Here is a 19,807-nt window from a genome sequence, read left to right as displayed (position 1 = left end):
TTGAACATCCGATTCTAATCACATTTTTACTGATAAAAATATTGAATTTGATTGTTCTGCTGACCTGATCTTTTTGGCGGCTTTAGTCAACGGTGCTCGATCACGGTACAGCTGGGAAACCAGGTTTTGGAATGAGGCCGAATCACATCTAGGCCTTCAATGAGATGCGTCACTATAATCATGTGATGTGAAAATTCCAGACCTACCGAACCCACTAAATGTGTGCACCTGTATGAATGTAGTATCCTATATAACCAACCCCACTCTCATTGGCTGATTAAACACAAGCGTTATCATCGTCCCACAAATGTAGAAACAAGTTCTGAGGTACCACTGTCACACTGACAAGACATTGGTAAGCGGACTTTAAAATGACACAATAACTGGATCATGGTGGCTAACATGTTCCTTTCTATACTCAGCTTAACCCTAACTGCACTGGGGGGAAGTAGGGTAGGTGTAGTGAAATCGTATTCGTACTGAACCCGGGGGTGATGCTCGCTGCTCGATGTCACCGCTGTCACCGCTAGAGGCGTGACTATAAGACCCGCTGCTACGACGGTGCTCCGAGACTTCTCCCTTGTGACATGTTACATCGGTAGCCTCGCTAACGGTACGCATGTATAGAATATCTAGCTTGCTTGCATTGAATGATATGACTGGACCCATGAGATGTTGCATCATATACTTATTGTGTATTTCTACTTTACAGGAATAATGTGATGATCTAAATGCAATTAAACCAACCATTGGACTAAAGTTGTGTGGACCTGATTGGTTTTCCACAACACTTAATTGCATTTAAGATCCATGGCTGGCAACAAGACGCTTACGGTGTCCATCTTCAGCGCCGATCCGCAAGCCGCGGATGGAGGCCTGCAGCTGAAGCACTGGCTCCGACAACTGCAGAATCTTTTTGATGAGCCTGAGACTGCACCGACGGCTGCCGCGAAGCTAGCCACACTCCACGCAAAAATCGACTACCGGGTGTACAACGCTATCGCTCAATGCGCGACGTACGACCTCTCCATCGCCGAGCTTAAACGGCTTTACATAAAGGAGAAAAGCCCGGTGTACGCACGCTATTTGTTGCAAACACGACGTCAGCAACCCAACGAAGCAATGGACCATTATGCCCAGGAGCTCCGGCAGCTTTTGCTGGACAGCGTCAGGGAGCCACGGACGCCCGCGCAGGCTCAGGATGATCGTCTGTTAGATGCCTTCATTGCTGGGGTCTCCTCCCAGGAACTAAGGCTCAAACTCTTGGAGAAGACCGACCTGACCTTCGCTACGGCGCTCGAGCAAGCGACAGTTTACACCGAAGCACGGATGCAATCGCACACCTACGACCGCACGCGCCTTTTGGCGGGCACCACACTACACGCCCGGCCGGAGAGTGCCACCGCCGAGGACGCGGATCCGCTCGCTGAACTCCGGTATGCTCCGGAGGATGACCCAGCCCTAACGGCTGCCGTTATGACCAGCAGACCCAAGGCCTTGCGCGGGGCCGCATGCTTTTTCTGTGGAGGGCCTCGTCATGCCCGAGTCGTGTGTCCGGCACGTGACGCTATATGCCATTTGTGCTCGCTAAAGGGACATTACGCAAAAGTGTGCAGGAAAACGGCACGCGGCACGCGGCTCGCGGCACATTGACTCGCGCAGCCGCGGTCGCGCGGGCGCAGCGACCTTGAATGGGCTAATAGCGGAGCCCGCACCCGGCCCGCACCAAGCCCGACACCCGGCGCCTTACCCGACTTCGAAGGGGAGGGCCCCTCTCTGCGGCCCCCTGGGCGCTCAGACGTCCTTGGCGGGCGCCACCGGACAGCCACCACCGTCTCATTCTCCATCGGGCACAAAGGCCGTGTCCTTGGCCAAACTTCGCCAAGCCCCTCGTACTCCTCGGGTCGTCCGTGAGCTAACAGCGGCCCCCGCTCCGACAAAAGAGTTAAGGCAGCTTTCAAATACAACGGAGGCCTTTCGTCAAAGCGACCAAAAATGTCAAAAGGCGATTTCGAATACTACGGAAGCCTTTTGTCAAAGCGACCAAAAATGTCAAAAGGCGATTTCGAATACTACGGAAGCCTTTTGTCAAAGCGGCCAAAAATGTCAAAAGGCGATTTCGGATACTACGGAAGCCCTTTTCTGCCATAAGTGTCAAAAGGCGATGTCAAATACTACGGAGGCCTTTTCTCATCAGAATTGTCGGATTTTGAATCTCGAAACACCGGAATGCTGGGGAAAGCCCTCTGGTGACGATAATGGATTCCCCATGGTCAACGCAGACTCCGGCCACGACCGCAAAACTGCTGCTGGTGTAGGATCCACCCGCGAGGCTGGTCCGACCCATTTGGGGGGCTCAGTCCCGCTCCCAGCAGCCTCGTCTGGCCTGGCTCAAGCCCTTATTCCCCTTATGGTTGAGGGCCATTGTGTTCGGGCCTTGGTGGATACAGGATCTACGGATAGTTTTATCGACCAGCGACTTGTGCTCAGGCATGGATGGCGGATCTGGCGGTCGACGAGACGGATCTTCATGGCTTCCCAGGGACTTCGGCTCAGCACGAAGGGGGAATGCCGATTGAAACTCGTGCTAAAGGGACGGGTTTTCCCTGATGTACACCTTATGGTTTTACCCGCATTATGTGCTGATATTCTGTTAGGACACGATTTTCTTAAGCTGCATGGACGTCTGGTAATGGAGTTTGGTGGGCCTGACACTCTTGTTGTGGGGGCGGACGACGCGCTAGCAGTGTGCGCCCTAGCGCAAATGGACGTCCAGCCGCTTTCGCTGTTCCCCAATCTAACCTCCGACTGCACCCCTGTCGCGGTAAAATCACGACGCTACTCTCGCGCGGACATGCAATTCATTGCGGACGAAACGGCTCAGCTCTTGAAAGACGGCATCATATAACCTAGTAGGTCGCCGTGGCGCGCCCAGGTCTTGGTGGTGCGCAGCGAGGCCCATTGCAAACGCATGGTAATCGACTATTCCCAAACGATTAACCGCTTTACACAGCTGGATGCCTACCCCCTTCCGGGGATGGACGCGCTAGTGCAACAGGTGTCCCAGTATTCGGTCTATAGCACTCTCGATCTCCGTAGTGCGTACCACCAGATCCCTATCTCTAGGGCGGATCGTATCTATACCGCTTTCGAGTCGGGGCAGCGGTTGTACCAATTTACGCGCTTGCCTTTTGGGGTAACGAACGGGGTCACTTGTTTCCAGAGGGCTATGGATGACCTCGTTGCGCGGGAGCACTTAACCGATGTTTTCGTCTACCTCGATAACCTTACGGTTTGTGGATATGACCAAGGGCACCATGATGCTAATCTGAAGCGCTTCCTTGAGGTCGCGCAGCGATATCACTTAACTATGAACGAGGAAAAGTGCCGTTACTCCCTACGCACGATAGATCTTCTGGGGTACACCGTGACCCATGGCTCTGTCTCTCCGGATAAGGAGCGTCTGCGACCTTTGCTCGACATGGCCCCTCCCTGCGATCGGGCGTCCCTGAAGCGCGCCCTTGGGCTGTTCGCCCATTACTCCAAATGGGTGCAAAGTTTCTCCGCGAAACTTCGCCCCCTTGTGGCCTGCGACACCTTTCCCCTGAGTTCGGCCGCATTGACGGCCTTTGAAGGCCTTAAGACTGACATCGCCCGAGCCGCCGTGGCGACCATCGACGAGAGCGGCTCGTTCGTCCTCGAAAGTGACGCCTCGGATCAGGCCATCGCGGCGACCCTCTCCCAAGGGGGGCGTCCCGTGGCTTTCTTCTCACGGACTCTTACCACCGCTGAGCGGAGGCACTCGTCCGTTGAAAAGGAAGCGTATGCGATCGTCGAGTCTATTCGGCGATGGCGCCCGTACCTACTCGGGCGGAGCTTCCAAATCATCACGGACCAGCAAAGCGTTGCGTTCATGTACGACACCTTACACGCCCAGCGCATTAAGAACGAGAAAATCACTCGCTGGCGTATCGAACTCGCCGACTTCTGTTACACCATCAAATATCGCCCGGGGAAGGATAACCAGGCCGCCGATGCCTTATCACGCCCGGCTACATGTGCTGGTATCACCTCTTTGGAGGGCCTACGGGTGCTGCATGCCACTGCGGGCCATCCCGGCGTCACGCGTTTCGCTCATTTCGTGCGGAGTGGGAATCTCCCTTACTCGATTGACGATATCCGCCGTATCTGTCGCGACTGCGCTATCTGCGCGGAAATCAAACCGCGTTTCTATAACCCTCCCATGGGGACTCTGGTGAAGGCTACACGCCCGTGGGAACGCTTGGCGATGGATTTCAAGAGCCCCTTGCCGGTGTCGAGCGGCTCTCGCTATCTGCTCACTATCGTTGATGAGTACTCGCGATTCCCCTTTGCTTATACGTGCGCGGACATGACTGCTGCCACGGTGATGCGATGCTTACAGAACTTGTTCTCAATGTTCGGTTACCCGGCCTATGTCCATACCGACCGGGGTGCGGTCTTCTTGTCTCAGGAGGTGCGCAGCTATCTGCTCCAAAATAACATTGCGTCTAGTTACACCACGCCGTACAGACCCCAGGCTAATGGGCAGATCGAACGCTTCAACGGGATTATCTGGAGGGCCGTCATGCTCCACCTCCGGACCCTCGGCCGGGGCCTTGATAAATGGGCTTGGTCGCTACCTGCGGCGTTGAACTCGATCAGGGCTCTCCTGAGTACGGCAACCAACCAAACTCCCCACGAGCGACTTTTCCACCACCCCAGGAGCTCGGGGTGTATACGGTCGTTGCCCAGTTGGCTCGCTGGGCCCGGGCCGGCCTACCTGAAACGGGCGGTTCGCGCGAGCAAGTACGACCCCCTAGTGGACAAAGTGCAGATTCTCCAGGCTAATCCTGAGCATGCTCGTGTGATGACGTCTGATGGCCGTGAGACTACTGTCTCCGTTCGTCACCTTGCCCCTTGCGGGGTCGACGACCTTAGTAGGGAATCGGACGACCCGCTCAAACCCATCTATGAGACTATGGCCTCTCCCGACGCTCCCATCGCCGACAGTCCACCGACCCTCCCCTCTTCGGGACTACCCGGGCCCGACGACTTGGGGTTACCCCCTTCGTCACCCGACCCTGTTGGCGCCTCTGACGCCGGGGACACAGGGATACGTGCTGCCGTACCCGGGGAATTTCGGACACGTGCTGGCAGAGAGATTCGCCGCCCGGCCCGATACGGTTGGGTCGACTGATACTCCGCACCCTAGTCGCACTGACGCTCACTCGCTTTTAGCCACGCGGCCGTATAATTCTGACAGGGGGAGAATGTAGTGAAATCGTTTTCGTACTGAACCCGGGGGTGATGCTCGCTGCTCGATGTCACCGCTGTCACTGCTAGAGGCGTGACTATAAGACCCGCTGCTACGACGGTGCTCCGAGACTTCTCCCTTGTGACATGTTACATCGGTAGCCTCGCTAACGGTACGCATGTATAGAATATCTAGCTTGCTTGCATTGAATGATACTAGGGCATGCCCGTACTATATCTATATCTAAAATTATATCCCCCCCCCCCTCTATTTACATGAAATGGTTTGGTCCAAAGCGAACGGCTTGCGAGTACGGTGACAATCCCCCCCCTCTATTTACATGAAATGGTTTGGTCCATTCGCAAAGCCAAAGCGAACGGCAGTTACGAATCGCAGTTACGATGAATCGCAAAGTAGTTTTAATTAGTTTTAAAACATAGTTTAACGCCAACATAGTTTGCCAACGTGAAATAAATGAATACGCTCTCAAATGTGCCGTCCGAGGCAGAGTCTGTTCGGCACGTTCGGCACACGTGATAGCTCGCTGCTCTCTGATTGGTTGAATCGTTTTTTGGACATAGCTCGGTAACTACTTGTCCGATTAATATGAAACCTTGAAAAGGCACATCCTCGGGTCCCCAGCAATATACCTGGCAAGTTTCAAGTATATCGGACCGGTAGTTGTCGAGAAACAGCGGTCGCATACACACACACACACACACAGACAGAGATTAGTGGAATTATAGATAGATGACTGGACCCATGAGATGTTGCATCATATACTTATTGTGTATTTCTACTTTACAGGAATAATGTGATGATCTAAATGCAATTAAACCAACCATTGGACTAAAGTTGTGTGGACCTGATTGGTTTTCCACAACAGTAGGTACTGGGAGTACCCCCTCGACATTTTTCGCAACCGTTGGGGATTTCAAGTTCTCCTCATGACTTTCTTTCTGTAGGATCTTGCGCACATTTTGACAACAAATCGAACTTACTGCTCACGTGTCATATGACAATTAGTAGTCACATGTCCGAAATTCACTGCAATTTTTGCATATGTTTATGTGCAACAAACACATGTGAATGAGGGTTACATGTATTAGAACACTGATGATGTAAATTAATTGGCCTGTAATTTCTTCTGAGTGTTTTAGCATGTTGTCTAAGACATACTGACTAATTATAGAACAATAGAATTAGGCAATAACTAGACAAATTAAGATATTATGAATTTTGTTTTACCATCACATTCATTACGGTGTGTACCCCGGTTTAGAATAGGTACACCGTATCCCTGCGCATCGTAAGAGGCGACCAAGGGTTGGCGTCAGGAAGGGCATCCGGCCATAAAAACATTGCCTCAAACAGGGAACCATGATTGTCATGGGGCCCGCAAGGCTAACCTCCACTCTAGCGGGGAAAATGGCCTTAAAACGATCATTCATTCATTCATCACATTCATTACGTCATGATCTCTGCGTGTGCAAATTTTCACGTTCATCGGACCATCGACGGCCGAGATCAGTCAGGGAAAGCTCAAAATCACCAACTTCAGTTAGGGTTAAGGATGGAAGTTGTATATAAATCTGATGCAGGACAAGCATAAAGAAGAAGATGGACAAATCACGAGTCCGTGTGATTTGCACGTGGGGTTCTGGTATCGTGAGCTATTGGCTCAGATGGGAACCCAAAAGATCAATATTTGACTTGTTGCTTACCGTTTTGAATGTCTTTTGACAAACGTGACAAATGTAGCGACCGTCAGAAGTCATAAAAAGGGCAGGTGTAACAGACGACTTCTCAGCATTGTCTTCAGTCACGTGATTGCCATGGCCTGCAGGCTTGACCATGTACAACAGTACGCTTTCAACTTCATCCTTTTCCTCCACTGAGCAGCAAGCACAAAAAAAACCTTTATTTTTACTTAATTCATACTCTTCTTCTGCAGATCCATACCAGTGCTTGTCGAATATTCACGTACACCCACTACTCTTCTGTCCAATTTGAGTAAGAAACCTTTTTTCTTTACACCATCATTCATTATTCAAACAATTGCTTTCCTTGACCAAAATTGAGGTATTAACAATGTCTCCAGAACCCAGGATACCTTTGGCAATAGCAACATCCAACGTACCAAAAACTGTGTGCTGGTTTGGAGATCTATGTGCGTCTGATGGCAGTGTTGGCCCAGGTGAAGTAGCATGCTGGCAAAGGTAGAAAAAGAAGCACATGTATATTATCACTCTCAATTTTCTTAAATTACAATCGATGCAATCAAATAGATTGAGCAAAACAATAATAACTATAACTGCGAGCAGTGCTGTTGGCTTCCAAGCAATCCGAATCAGCCATCTTCATGTAGCCCCATTCATACTATTACGGTTGTGGGGGTAAACAAAGAAATACCTTAGGAAAGTTAGAAATGTGTAGATTATAATGCTCCGTATGCCGCGAAGATGCCATCTCGATGTACGTAAGTAGGCCGTCTGTCCGGGTAAGAGCATTTGCCTGTCACCATAAGGGGCGTGGCTTTGTGATAATTAATTCTTGGGCTTAAAGATGAATTCCCCAGTGTGTAATTTGCCTCCTGTGGTCTTCCCTTCGGTTTTATTACATTCGGCCAGCCAGGAAATTGAGGGCTCAGTAACACCACGGTAGTGTTGTAATGGGGCTCATGCGCTCACAATGCTATCAGGGCCGACAGAAACAGAATTTGCCGATTGGCAAGGAAACCCCGACGTCATCCATACATTCCCGAACAGAGATTAGATTCCACCCCCCGACGACTCGTAACGAGATGGCCACGCCCGGGCCTCCATGATTGGTGGAGGCAGAATGGGATGATTGAGTAGGGCTCGGTGATTGGACAGAGTGTGATGTCAGCGGTCGAACATTCGAGAGCTGAAAGGAAAAAGACGCCGTCTCGCCATTTTAGTCTCTTTTTGTCCTGGTGTTTGTTGGAGGCGGTCACATTCTCTCTTTGTTCTGGCGTTCATTTAAGGCGGTCGCATTCTGTCCTGGTCATGGCTTCGGGTGAGGGAACGGCTGCAGTTTCATGCCCGTGTGCACTAGTGGGGTGATTTCGGAGCCTTTGTAAGCTGTTGGAACTATCCAGGAGGAGATTGGCACGGCCGTCGAAGAGGAATAATAAAGCAACGGTTCGGGGAGTTCGTGGCGTCGAGGGCGGAGTGAAAAGTGAAAGGAGACCGTCTGCACGGATTGCTCCATGTTCATTCCACAGCGAAGGAGCGACATGGCGCCCTCTTGATCCCGTCGACGCTCGGGACATTTTCCGACCTACGGGACCCGCTCAACAACCACCAGGCACTCAAACGTCCTCGTATGAACTCAAAGCTGAGTGCCGGCCGATTATAAGTGGATTTTATTTACTATCATTCCCTTGTCTGTATATGAGTCGGATGGAGGTTCCTCAACCTAGGAATTTTAGTATACCTCACCTTTCATTGTCTTTTACATTACTGTAAATAAATTTATATTTGTTGAATTTTACTTTTCTTGTCTTGTTTCGTTTCGTTTCTTTGTTTGTGGGTTCGGATTAACCCAGTGTCGGTCGTCCGATCAGGTAAGCCTTCGGGCTTTCCGACAATCCCGCCAAGGTTCGAAGTATGCCCTGGAGTTAAAGCTCATTTCGGCTATTCGTCCGAGGCCGGTCTTAATCGGCCGCAGACAGGACAATACGTTTTCTGGGTAAATGGAACCCAAATCCATCGTCAGCAGGAAAGAAATACGTCGAGTATGTCACTTTTTGCGGCCCATTCGGCATCAGTGGGCCAAACGACATATAGTAAAGCTACTTATTTTGTTAAATTTCAGTGTTTTGTGATTACGTAACATATTCGACCAATAGCAAGCTTTCGCACCCTTTAGAGCAAAAGCTTCAAACTCACACATCAATACCGCCTTGGGGTGCATAAGCTGTCTGCCAAATCTCATTGCAATCGGTTTAGTAGTTATGGAGAAGAAAATTGTTTTATGTTTGGGTAAAAATCTATGATAGCCACCAATAGAGGGTAAAATTTAAAGGTTTTGAGTAGTGTTTTAAAGGCCAATATTTTAACACTTTGCACCTCTATATGTTGGAAAAAAAATTGCACCTCTATATCTCGGAAAGCGCTGAACAGAAAAAAAAATGAGACATGGTTCATTGTAAACAACTCTCCATGGTGAATAAAATATGTTAATGATGATGTCATAGGTGCCTCCATTATGACGTCATAATTCGACAAGTACAAAACTTCATCCGATCAAGATTAAATTTCTTGAGCGTCATCTAGGGATAAATTGGTGGAGGAAAAAAATAATGATGATGACGTCATCGGTCACATGGTTTGGCTGCCATATTTGTTTTAAACACAAAAGCCTTAAAAACCACTGAAAACACATCCTGGCAAGGATCTGCAATCTCAGATTGCTCTTTCTTGTTACCCTCGCATTTGAGTCCGTTTGTCTGTTTGTTTGTCTGTTTATGTGTCCTGTTACGGATTCGTCACTTCCGGTGTTGTGGTTTTCATCCACTTGAAACATTTCTGGTTCTATGTATTATTATTATTATTGTTTGAGGGAAATAGCCATTATTATTGTCAAAAGGTAAAAAGGTTAATGTTAAATGAAACAGGAAACCGGATCGGGAACCGGAAGACGGAGAAGAAGAGGAGGTGAGAGAAAAGAAGGCGGGGAAAAAGTCGGACAAGAAGCTGGTCGCTTCAAGCTCCGGAGCGAGCGTTGTCGAACGAAAGTCACGAGTGAACTTTGAGTTTCCTTGAAAGGAATTCCTGCGATAGGTGTTATCGCTGGGATTGATAAACCTGCGTGGTCAGGTTTGGCGTTGGGATTCTGAAGAATCATCGCCGGGTCTTTGCGACTCAAGTACGAGCCGTCAGCCATTTTGACACTCGCGCTTTGCTCATCGCAAAAGGTCTTTGCTTCACGTCAGTTTTTTTCCCCCATTCAGACGTCTATCTGGGATGTGTGTGTGCAACACGGAGTTTGAAGATTAATTTGCGGTTCGCCGACGGTGAACCGTGAACGTTCATACCTGGAGGGCGCCTTTGGATTTCCCATTCCTCCGTGCGTTTGCCTTATGCGGTTTTGGACCACGTGACTCTTTACGCCGCTTCGGCCGCCTACGCCTTTGTGCTGTTTTGGCGGAGTGACTGGGCCCGTCATCTGAACAGGGTTCGGGTTTCGATTCGATATCGCTCTGACGCTCGCTGGAGGGGATCACCTTTGAGCCATAGAGACATTGGGGAATGTTATTTTTTCACTCAATTGGAGCACAGTGAGATATCTTATCCTAGCTGATGGTACCATCATAAGATGTGTTGATTGTACTTTTGATTAAAATGAATGAATGATCGTTTTAAGGCCATTTTCCCCGCTAGAGCAGGGGTTAGCCTTGCGGGCCCCATGACAATCATGGTTCCCTGTTTGAGGCAATGTTTTTATGGCCGGATGCCCTTCCTGGCGCCAACCCTTAGTCGCCTCTTACGATGCGCAGAGATTTGCTATTATTATTGTACCGTTATTCTTGCGTGATTTTTAATATAATATTTGTTTGTTGATAACCAGTGGTGTGGTTTCCCTATTGATTTCTGACACAGAATAACATATTTTTCTGCCGTGGCTCCTCTCGGGGCTCGGAGGTACACCATGACCAGGGGGTCGGGGAGGAGCAAGTAACAGTCCGCACAGAATAAATATGATTTTCTCTGCAACCGTTGGTCCGATTGACAGGAAATTTTCACCATAGGTGCAACTCCACCTGTCGAATTTTTAATAATAATGACGTCATAGGTCACGTGGTTCGGCCGCCATCTTGGAAAAACCAAAAAACTTTGCACCTCTATATCTCCGAAAGCGCTGAATAGAAAACATCGAGACATGGCTCATTGTAAAGAACTCTCAATGGGGAATAAAATATGTTAATAATGATGTCATAGCTGCCTGCATTATGACGTCATAATTCAACAAGTACAAAACTTCATCCGATCAAGATGAAATTTCTTGAGCATAATCTAGGAATAAATTAGGTTAGAAAAAAATAATGACGTCATCGGTCACGTGGTTCGGCCGCCATATTTGTTTCAACACAAAAGCCTTAAAAACCACAGAAAATACATCCTGGCGAGGGTTTGCAATCTCTGATTGCTCTTTCTTGTTGGTACTGTATTTGTTTTTGGCTTTTGCTATTTGATAAACTGCCATGTTGGTGTGGGTATTAGCAGTCAATGGTGAAGAATCACTTAAAAAAAATTATTGGATCCAGATTCTGATCTTTACCAAAATCAAATCAATTCTTCCTTGTGGTTCTTCTTCAATTCTTCACCTTCACCTTCACCATTCTTCACCTTCACCATTCTTCACCTTCAATTGTCCTCACATCAATTCTTCACCCAGCCTATCATCCAAGTTTGGTCTGATTCCGTCCACAACGTTTTGATATATCGTGCCACATATAGTTTTTGGCCCAATCTCTCAATTATGAAGAATCACTTAAATTCTAGTATCCGGATCTGCATTTTCCCCAAAATACATAATATATTTCATAACATTTTGTCCAAGTACTGCTAAACTGAGGGTTTTGGGAAGTGCCAACAAGGCGGTTTGTGTTATACAGTGTTCAAGTATATAATAAAATTGAAATAAAATCGAGGTTTTAAAGGTTGTAGGGAAAAAGAAAACTCCCCCCACCCCCCAAGTTTACCGCCGTTGATACACCGTATTTTACACCACTCTTTTTAACACCTTGCATTAATTATTCATGTTTGTTGTTTGTGTCTTTCATGACGTCCATAAAAAACGTTTTGTTTGGAATGATTTTCTACTTTGTTTGACTACCAGACAGACAAAAATAATGACCTTACTCCTCTCTACGCATGCGCACTCGGGACGAGATTCTGTACATTTTGGCAAACGTACAGAGCCAATGTTACTGGTAAATTGCTGGTTCGTGCTCTGATGTGTTCTACTGTGTTCAAAATATATTAATTAATTTGACACCGAGTAGTTTCTCGTTTATAGACTGACATCTATACTCTGTAGACAGACAGACAGACAGAGAGTCAACCACCTGCTTAACTCCACTCTATGCTTCGCACACGTGGGGTAATTATTGTAGACGAGGTTTCCATAAGCTCATTGTAATCCCATCGTCAATTTACAGGAAGAGGAATGTGAAGGCCTTGTCGAAGGAAAATTGTCATGACCAACTTTTCGACGTTCGGCCTTACCTCACAATGTCAGATTCTTCCACGAAAACTCACCTGAGACACTTCATCACTCTCACGCTGGCAAAGATTATGCACGCGATGCTGGATGAAGGCTTCAAGGCTGGACAATTCTGTTTGGCACCGGCCACATTTGTGAATGTCATTATCTGCACGCGAGTTGACACAAAATTCCAATTACAAATACTGGATGACAGTCCATACATAAACCACGAAGAGTTCATAGAACACGTTACCCCACACAGTGTTTAAGTCTACACTTCAATCTAAATAAAATAATAATTTTAAAGATCTTTTTTTTAAATCCGGAAGTTTAGCGCTCTTGAAGTAGTCTTAAACAACACCCGTGTACACCACATTGTTAACATGTTCATGTTAACATGTTACCGCTAAAGCCTAAATGGAAGGGTTTTGAAAGTGCAAAGAAGGCAACTTGCGTTCTACAGGGTTCAATTATATAATTGAATTATTAGAGCTCGAGGAAGAACTTGAAGGAGTAGGACTTAGTGAAGTGAGAAGGCAGGGAGAGATGAGCTGAATAATTTAGCTGAGCTAAAGAGTGGACATCATGTTTACCACATAGGTATGGAAAACAGAAGCTTGGTGGGAGTAGGATTTGTCATCCACAAGAAATAGACAAGCGTTACGCCTAGGTCCCCCGTTGGTGAAGTGATGTGAGTTGACAAAGTGGAAGATGCAAGGCGGCCATCTTGGATTTGGACGTGGCGACCCAATTTTCAATAGCGTTCTTCCTTATGTGTAGATACACCCACACACCAGATTAGAAGTTAGTAGTTCGTTTATTTTTCAAGATATTTCGCTCACAAGTTTCAGACATATCTATGATAGCGGCCATCTTGGATTTTGACGTGGCGACCCGATTTTCAATAGCGTTCTTCCTTATGCCTAGATACACCCACACACCAGATTAGAAGTTGGTACTTCGCTTATTTTTCAAGATATTCCACTCACAAGGTTCAGACATACATGGCGGTGGCCATCTTGGATTTTGACGTGGGTTGCACCCACACACCATATTTGAATTTGGTCCTTCGCTTATGCACACACGCACGCATGTACGCACGCACGCACGGACGGAGGGGAAAACCATAGTCCCCCTTTCGCTCCGCGATGCGACAGGGGACAATAAAGTACATTCTTGGGTAAAATGCCAGAGGCATAGAAAAGGCCCCTTTATATAAGGGTATGTGCCATGTGGAAAAGTAGAGAAAAGAAGGGACATTCCATAATTTATAGAAAATGTCGAACAACAGAAAGGAAGGGACATTCAAAAAATCTCGTATGCATGCTGTACTACCCTTGTGTTCTTAGGAGGAACCAAGTAATGCTCCAGAAAAGTTCATATAAAGGGGTGCCACTTTTATTCACACACCTGCATGAATAAGTAAATGTATTTTATTTGCCAGATGTGGGGCACCTCTTTATATGAACTTTTCTAGAGCATTACGTGGTTCCTCCTAAGAACACAAGGGTGGTACAGCATGCACACAATTTTTTTTGAATGTCCCTTCTTTTCGATTGCTCGACATTTTCTATAAGTGATGGAATGTCCCTTCTTTTCTATACTTTGCTACATGGCACACACCCTTATATAAAGGGGCCTTTTCTATGCCCATGGCATTTTTCATGAGATACATTTTAAATACGAACAAAATGCATTTGTTCATCATACAAGACTTTATTCAAGACGATATAAAATACTTCAAAAAGTAAGAAGAAAACAAATTATTCAACCCAGGTGGGACTCGAACCTACAATCCCCAGCTCGGGAGTCTGATGCCTTATCCATTAGGCGATTAAGCAAGCACATTAGATTTGGGTAATAACATTTTGAAGAGTTATAAAGTATTTATTTATGTATATATATATTTATATATTTAAATTTTATTTTTATATATTTGTTTATGTATATATGTTTATATATATTTAATTTTAAAGCAAAAACTATAGTACTTAGGTGGAATTTGTTTCATAAGCCATTAACTAGACCGATTAGCCGATGTATATTCCAAGTTTCAGCTAGTTTCAATGTATAGCCCTTGAGATATGAGCGCCAACACATTTTGGGCGGAGGGACGGACACTAACGTGATTTTGAGGGCTTTATAAATATAACTCAAGAATGCGGAAACCGATGTTGCTGAAATTCGGAACATATTACCTCAACGTACAAAGCATTTACTTCTGAAAATTGCAGCCGATTTCGTCCAGTAGAATCCGAGAAACGTATTTTCAGTCCCCATGTTAAAGCTGCATACAGAGAAACGATCCCTTATATGAAGGGAGGGGTACTTTGCACCTCCCTTTGATAACTGAAGTCGAAGGTATGAATGAGAGACTGGCACAGATTACACTGAAACTAAATAAGAAATAGTACAGCAGCATCAAAATTATCCAGGTGTACGCTGCTACATTAGCACATGAAGACGAAGAGGTAGACAATGTATGAACGGATAATAGGAATGTTGAAAACATCAAAAGCACATTACAACTTGATAATAGGTAATTTCGACACGAAATTGGGACTTTAGAAAGGTGAAGAAGGCATAATGGGAAACCTTGGATCAGAAATGATAGAAAAGCCATCACATCGAGTTTGCAATCAGAAACAAACTAGAAACCATCGCATAAGCTCCCCTGAACTTCGTTCCAGGTGAGCTAATCATGAATAGATTTTAATGAAATAAACTGTAAATGAAAGAGTGTGTGTGTGTGTGTGTGTGTGTGTGTGTGTGTGTGTGTGTGTGTGTATGAATGTGTGTGTATGTGTGTGTATGTGTGTGTATGTGTGTGTGGGTGTGTGTATGAATGTGTGTGTATGTGTGTATGTATGTGTGTGTGTGTGTGTGTGTGTGTGTGTGTGTGTATCCACAACTCCAAAACCATGAAATCTATCAGCCCCAAACTTTGCCTGCATAGTTATCAAATCCCAAGAAATGCATGAATGAAAACAGGGTGGTTGGGTGTGTTTGAAGACCCCTTTTGAAGATGATTAACGGGGTGCTCATAACAAAAAAAGAAAAAAAAGAAGCCTGACCAAAATGGCGGTGCACAATCTTGGTCAGCCCTCTGTCACATCGCTGGGTTCTTAAGCCGCCGTTTTGTTTCAACCTATTAAAATGTGCTTTGCCTTGCAACCACGATGACGTCTCATGGACTAATAAAAGCATATAATCAAAATCTGGATTCGGATTTTAGGATTGGATCTTGTAGACTAAATAAGTGCCAAAATCTGGAGGGGTCTGAAAAATGTAAGAATTTTTTTTTAAACTGTTCTTAAAACTAAGTGTATTTCTTTAAGCAAGGCTGTTATCCCTCCTTCTGCTCTGTTAGGGTTAGTTTTTTTTTAAATATAACTTAATCTCTCCATGGGATAGTGTGTCACTACTGTACTGGGACCTGCGGTACTTGTGGGAAACCCCAAGACTTGAACCATCTGTTTTAAAAATTCCCTCTATATGACTGACCCAGATTGCGTCTACTTCAAAGTATTAAAGAATTAGGGATTGGTGGGTCAGATCTGCCAAAACAATTTTTGAGCCAGGAAGGGGTGTAATTGACTTTTTTTTGTCGTTTTTGAAAATAAAATTACAAATCAACATTCAAGACAATGTTAAGGTGATAAATTAAACGTGCATTCCATTGTCTTAGTTAAATCTGACAAAAGTCTAAAATGTAACCTTCACCTCGAGAGGCCGATTTTCACAACAGGTACACGTTGTGGTGGAAGCTGCATGCCGAGTCGCATCCCTCAAGGGAAGCCTATGTTATATAATCCTTACTATAATACACGGACCGGTGTTTATGTGTTTGTCGTGCTACTCCTCCTACAATCATGGCCCAATTAAATCCAGACTTGCATAGGATCAGCATGACGCCACTTAGTGTATAGTGGTGTTTTTTATCTTTGCCGGTGGTCTTTTGGTGGGTGTACATTCTCTATGTAAATGTGTACCATGTAGCGCTGCCTCCAGGTGGGAGAGGGTATTTCAAGTCCCAACCTTTACAGTATAGTATTTTTAGTTCACCTGGAACGAAGTTCCGGGGAGTTTATGCGATGGCGCATTGTCCGTCCGTCAGTCAGTCCGTAAACACTTGCAACTTCTTCTCCGAAACAGCTGAAGGGATTGTGACCAAACTTGGCACAAATTATAGAGAGCTTCATAAGCAAACCTCTATGGCAATTGCATGTATATGTAAATCCATTCAAAATTTCACAAAAAAAAAAATTTCAAATTTTTCCCCATTCCCTTGGGAACAAAATTTCACGTTGTCATTTCAAATGTCCCTTCCATGATTCGCCATCTTGTCCCTTCCATGATCCGCCATCTTGCTCACGTGATCTTGCTTTGGTCTGGCACAACCGATAAATTATTTTCACCTGGTGATTAAAATCAATAAATTACAATACAGTACTGTACAGAATGGATTTTGAATTCGAAACCGCTCATCATCTACGCCAGCTACACCAACTTCATTTAAGCCAGGTACACCAATTTCAGTACGTACCTGCCAGTCGGACCTACGTACCTGGTCCAGTCGACTAGAAGTCTAGACTGTATAGCCTACAGTAGGTAAGTCCTGCATTCTATCCCAATCTATCCATTCAATAAAATTAATTTGAATTTTAATTCTAAGCCCAAGATCAAACAACCTAGCCTAGCTATGCCTAGGCCTACAGATGTTTGCGAGGGCTGCGTACTCGATCGACTGACCATTGTCGACGAAGCTCTCACGCTACGCAATGCGTATTCATATTATTTGTTGTGTTGGGACAAAAGTTTGCTCACGGCATTAAAAAAACAAAAATCGGGGTCTAAGGGTTTTTACCGGGGGTCAAAGTGGATCCAGGTTTGACCCCCCCCCCCCCACCCCCAAATAGGATTTTGCTTTTTTATCAGAAACTACACACAATTTCGATGAAACTTGACCACAACCTTCATCACCCGTGATTTACCAAAGTTTGTTCACGTCATTAAAAAAAAAATCTACCCCTTTGGAGGTCTACGGGGGGGGGGGGGGGGTGTGCCCCCCCCAAAATAGGTATTTTTTTGTGTGTTTAAAGTGTTATGATTATGTTAGTATGATTCTACATGCTGTGCTGTCTTCTAGCAATCATTGAAATTGGTGTAAAATACCTGGAGTCAGCGTAGTATACCGTTTATTCTACCAGGTGAGCGCCAGGGGTATTGCCCCTATAAAAAAAAAAAAACCCACCTTTAGAGGCCATTTTTCCCCGCAAGCGGGGGTTGGCCTTTTTCGGGAACTGTGGTTGTTGTTGTTTTTCGGTCCCCTTTTTGAAGCAATGTTTTACGGCCGGATGCCCTTCCTCACGCCAACCCTTTTTGCCGCCTTTAACGACAAGCAGGGAATTACCAGTGAACTGGTACTCAAATTGTATTGCCCCTATGTTAATTGGTATTCTTAATAGTTTGTAATACTGTGTCACGTCACAAATTTCTGTTTTTAGCTCACCTGGAACGAAGTTTAGGGGAGCTTATGTGATGGCACGTCGTCCATCCGTTCATCCGCAAACACTTGAAACTTCTTCTCTGAAACCGCTGATGAGATTGTTACCAAATTTGGCACAAATGATATTTGTTGTGTTGTGACTAAAATTGTTCACAGCATTAAAAAAAAAAATCGGGCCGTGAGGGATCTACTGGGGGGTTGCCCCCCAAAATAGGTATTTGCTCTTTTCTGTGAAACTACATACACGATTTCAATGAAACTTCACCACAACCTTCATCACCCTTTATGTTCCAATGTTTGTTCAAGGCATTAGAAAAATTGGGTTCTGAGGATGTATATGGGGTGGGAGAGTGGAGTAGGGTAGGGGTTGCCCCACAAAATAGGTATTTTTGTTTGGTTGCCCCCCAAAATAGGTATTTTTGTTTGAAGTCTCATGATTATGTTAGTATGATTGTACATGCTGCCCTGTCTACTAGCAACCATTGAAATTGGTTTAAAATACCTTTAGCCAGTGCAGTATACTATTTAATCTACCAGGTGAGCTCCAGGGGGGTATTGCCCCTATGTTTGTATAAGCAGTCAGCATGAGCATGTTTTTGCTTTATGCACGTAACCCGGGAGCGATTGCGGGAGCTGTCTACATAAAGGTCTGTGTCAGAAGAACGTGTTGCATGCTTCGAACAAGGTCGCCCATATGTCGAGTACTCTGCTAGTAATAGTATATGGTAAAATGGTACATGGTGTTTGAAAAAGACGGGTAGTTTGCTTTCCTGTTTGAACGGGATGTCCGGAGATTCTTCACAATTGAGAGATCTTCACTGAAAAAGTTGTGGACGGGTTATGACAAAACCAAGTAGATGAGTTGTGGTCTTTCACGAACAGGGTGGCCAGGCGCGACGTTTGCCAGTGTAGTTTGGGCTGGGATTAAGAATTTGTTCAGAGTGCCGACAAACCGGCGATAACTCGCCTACTCTTCATCAAGAACACCGTGGGATGTTTGACGTCCACCAATCGATAATACCGGCAGACGGGACGCACAGTTTAACGTCCACCAGAGGAACGGCACAAACATCGATGAAACACCGGGATGACGGTTTATAGCTGGGTCGGGATTCGAACTATGGTCGGTGTGGGATGAAGTGCAGGACGAGCTCACCTTCTTCGATCAGTGCAGTGCGGTCCGACCCAAAACAAAAATTCATGACCACTTTACGACCTGCCGCCGAGCGGCCTCACCATGGTCCACGACAAAAAAGCGGTGTTCTTCTTCTTCAACGCAAGTTCCTTCCTTCAGGGCAAAGCAACATAAAATAAGGATCATTATATTTTTGAACCACAAGCCTCATTAATGTGATTCTTATTTTGCTTTTATATACATGTTTATGTTATAGCTGTAGAACGTGAAAAAGTGATTTTAAGACAGGCTCACTAACTTTAATGACAATACACCGCACAACTTATTTTTCGAAAACGCACTGTTTTTCTATCATTAGAAACTAGTACACACATAAATAATAGTTTCCCTCTTGGAGACAGAGAATCCGTATCCAACATTGTACAATTTTTGGTTTTTTTTGCAGCAAATTAATTTTTACGACAACGTCGTAAAGGCGCCCTTGGTTTTGAGTTAGTGCCGTAAATGCCTTTCCGGTTTTGCGACCGTGCGGTATATGGCCTTTTGAAGTTGCAATGTCGTAAAAATACCGTTTTGTTTTGCGCCAGCCCCATAAATATGGCTTTTCATTGTGTGAGAATGACAATACAGTACGTAGCATCCTTTTGGATCA

General features: G+C 45.7%; 1 protein-coding gene across 1 annotated transcript in view; it reads right to left on the bottom strand.

Moving 5' to 3' along the window:
* The window catches only part of E4F1 (E4F transcription factor 1), an 83,565-nt gene extending 64,256 nt beyond the window's left edge, over positions 1–19,309 (bottom strand). Inside the window, exons 1-4 of the mRNA XM_078779030.1 lie at positions 19,177–19,309; positions 12,565–12,677; positions 7,416–7,485; positions 7,000–7,169 (exon numbers count right to left, since the gene is read on the bottom strand). Of these exons, the coding sequence (XP_078635156.1) occupies positions 7,000–7,169; positions 7,416–7,485; positions 12,565–12,677; positions 19,177–19,222 (399 nt within the window). The 5' untranslated portion in view covers positions 19,223–19,309. The remainder of the gene's footprint in view (positions 1–6,999; positions 7,170–7,415; positions 7,486–12,564; positions 12,678–19,176) is intronic.
* Positions 19,310–19,807: the final 498 nt, after the last annotated feature.

Source organism: Myxine glutinosa, chromosome 5 (assembly GCF_964187855.1).
Source record: "Myxine glutinosa chromosome 5, kmMyxGlut1.1, whole genome shotgun sequence".
NCBI lineage: Eukaryota > Metazoa > Chordata > Myxini > Myxiniformes > Myxinidae > Myxine > Myxine glutinosa.
The sequence above is the reverse complement of the archived record's forward strand: the minus strand, read 5'-3'. Positions and strand labels throughout refer to the sequence as shown.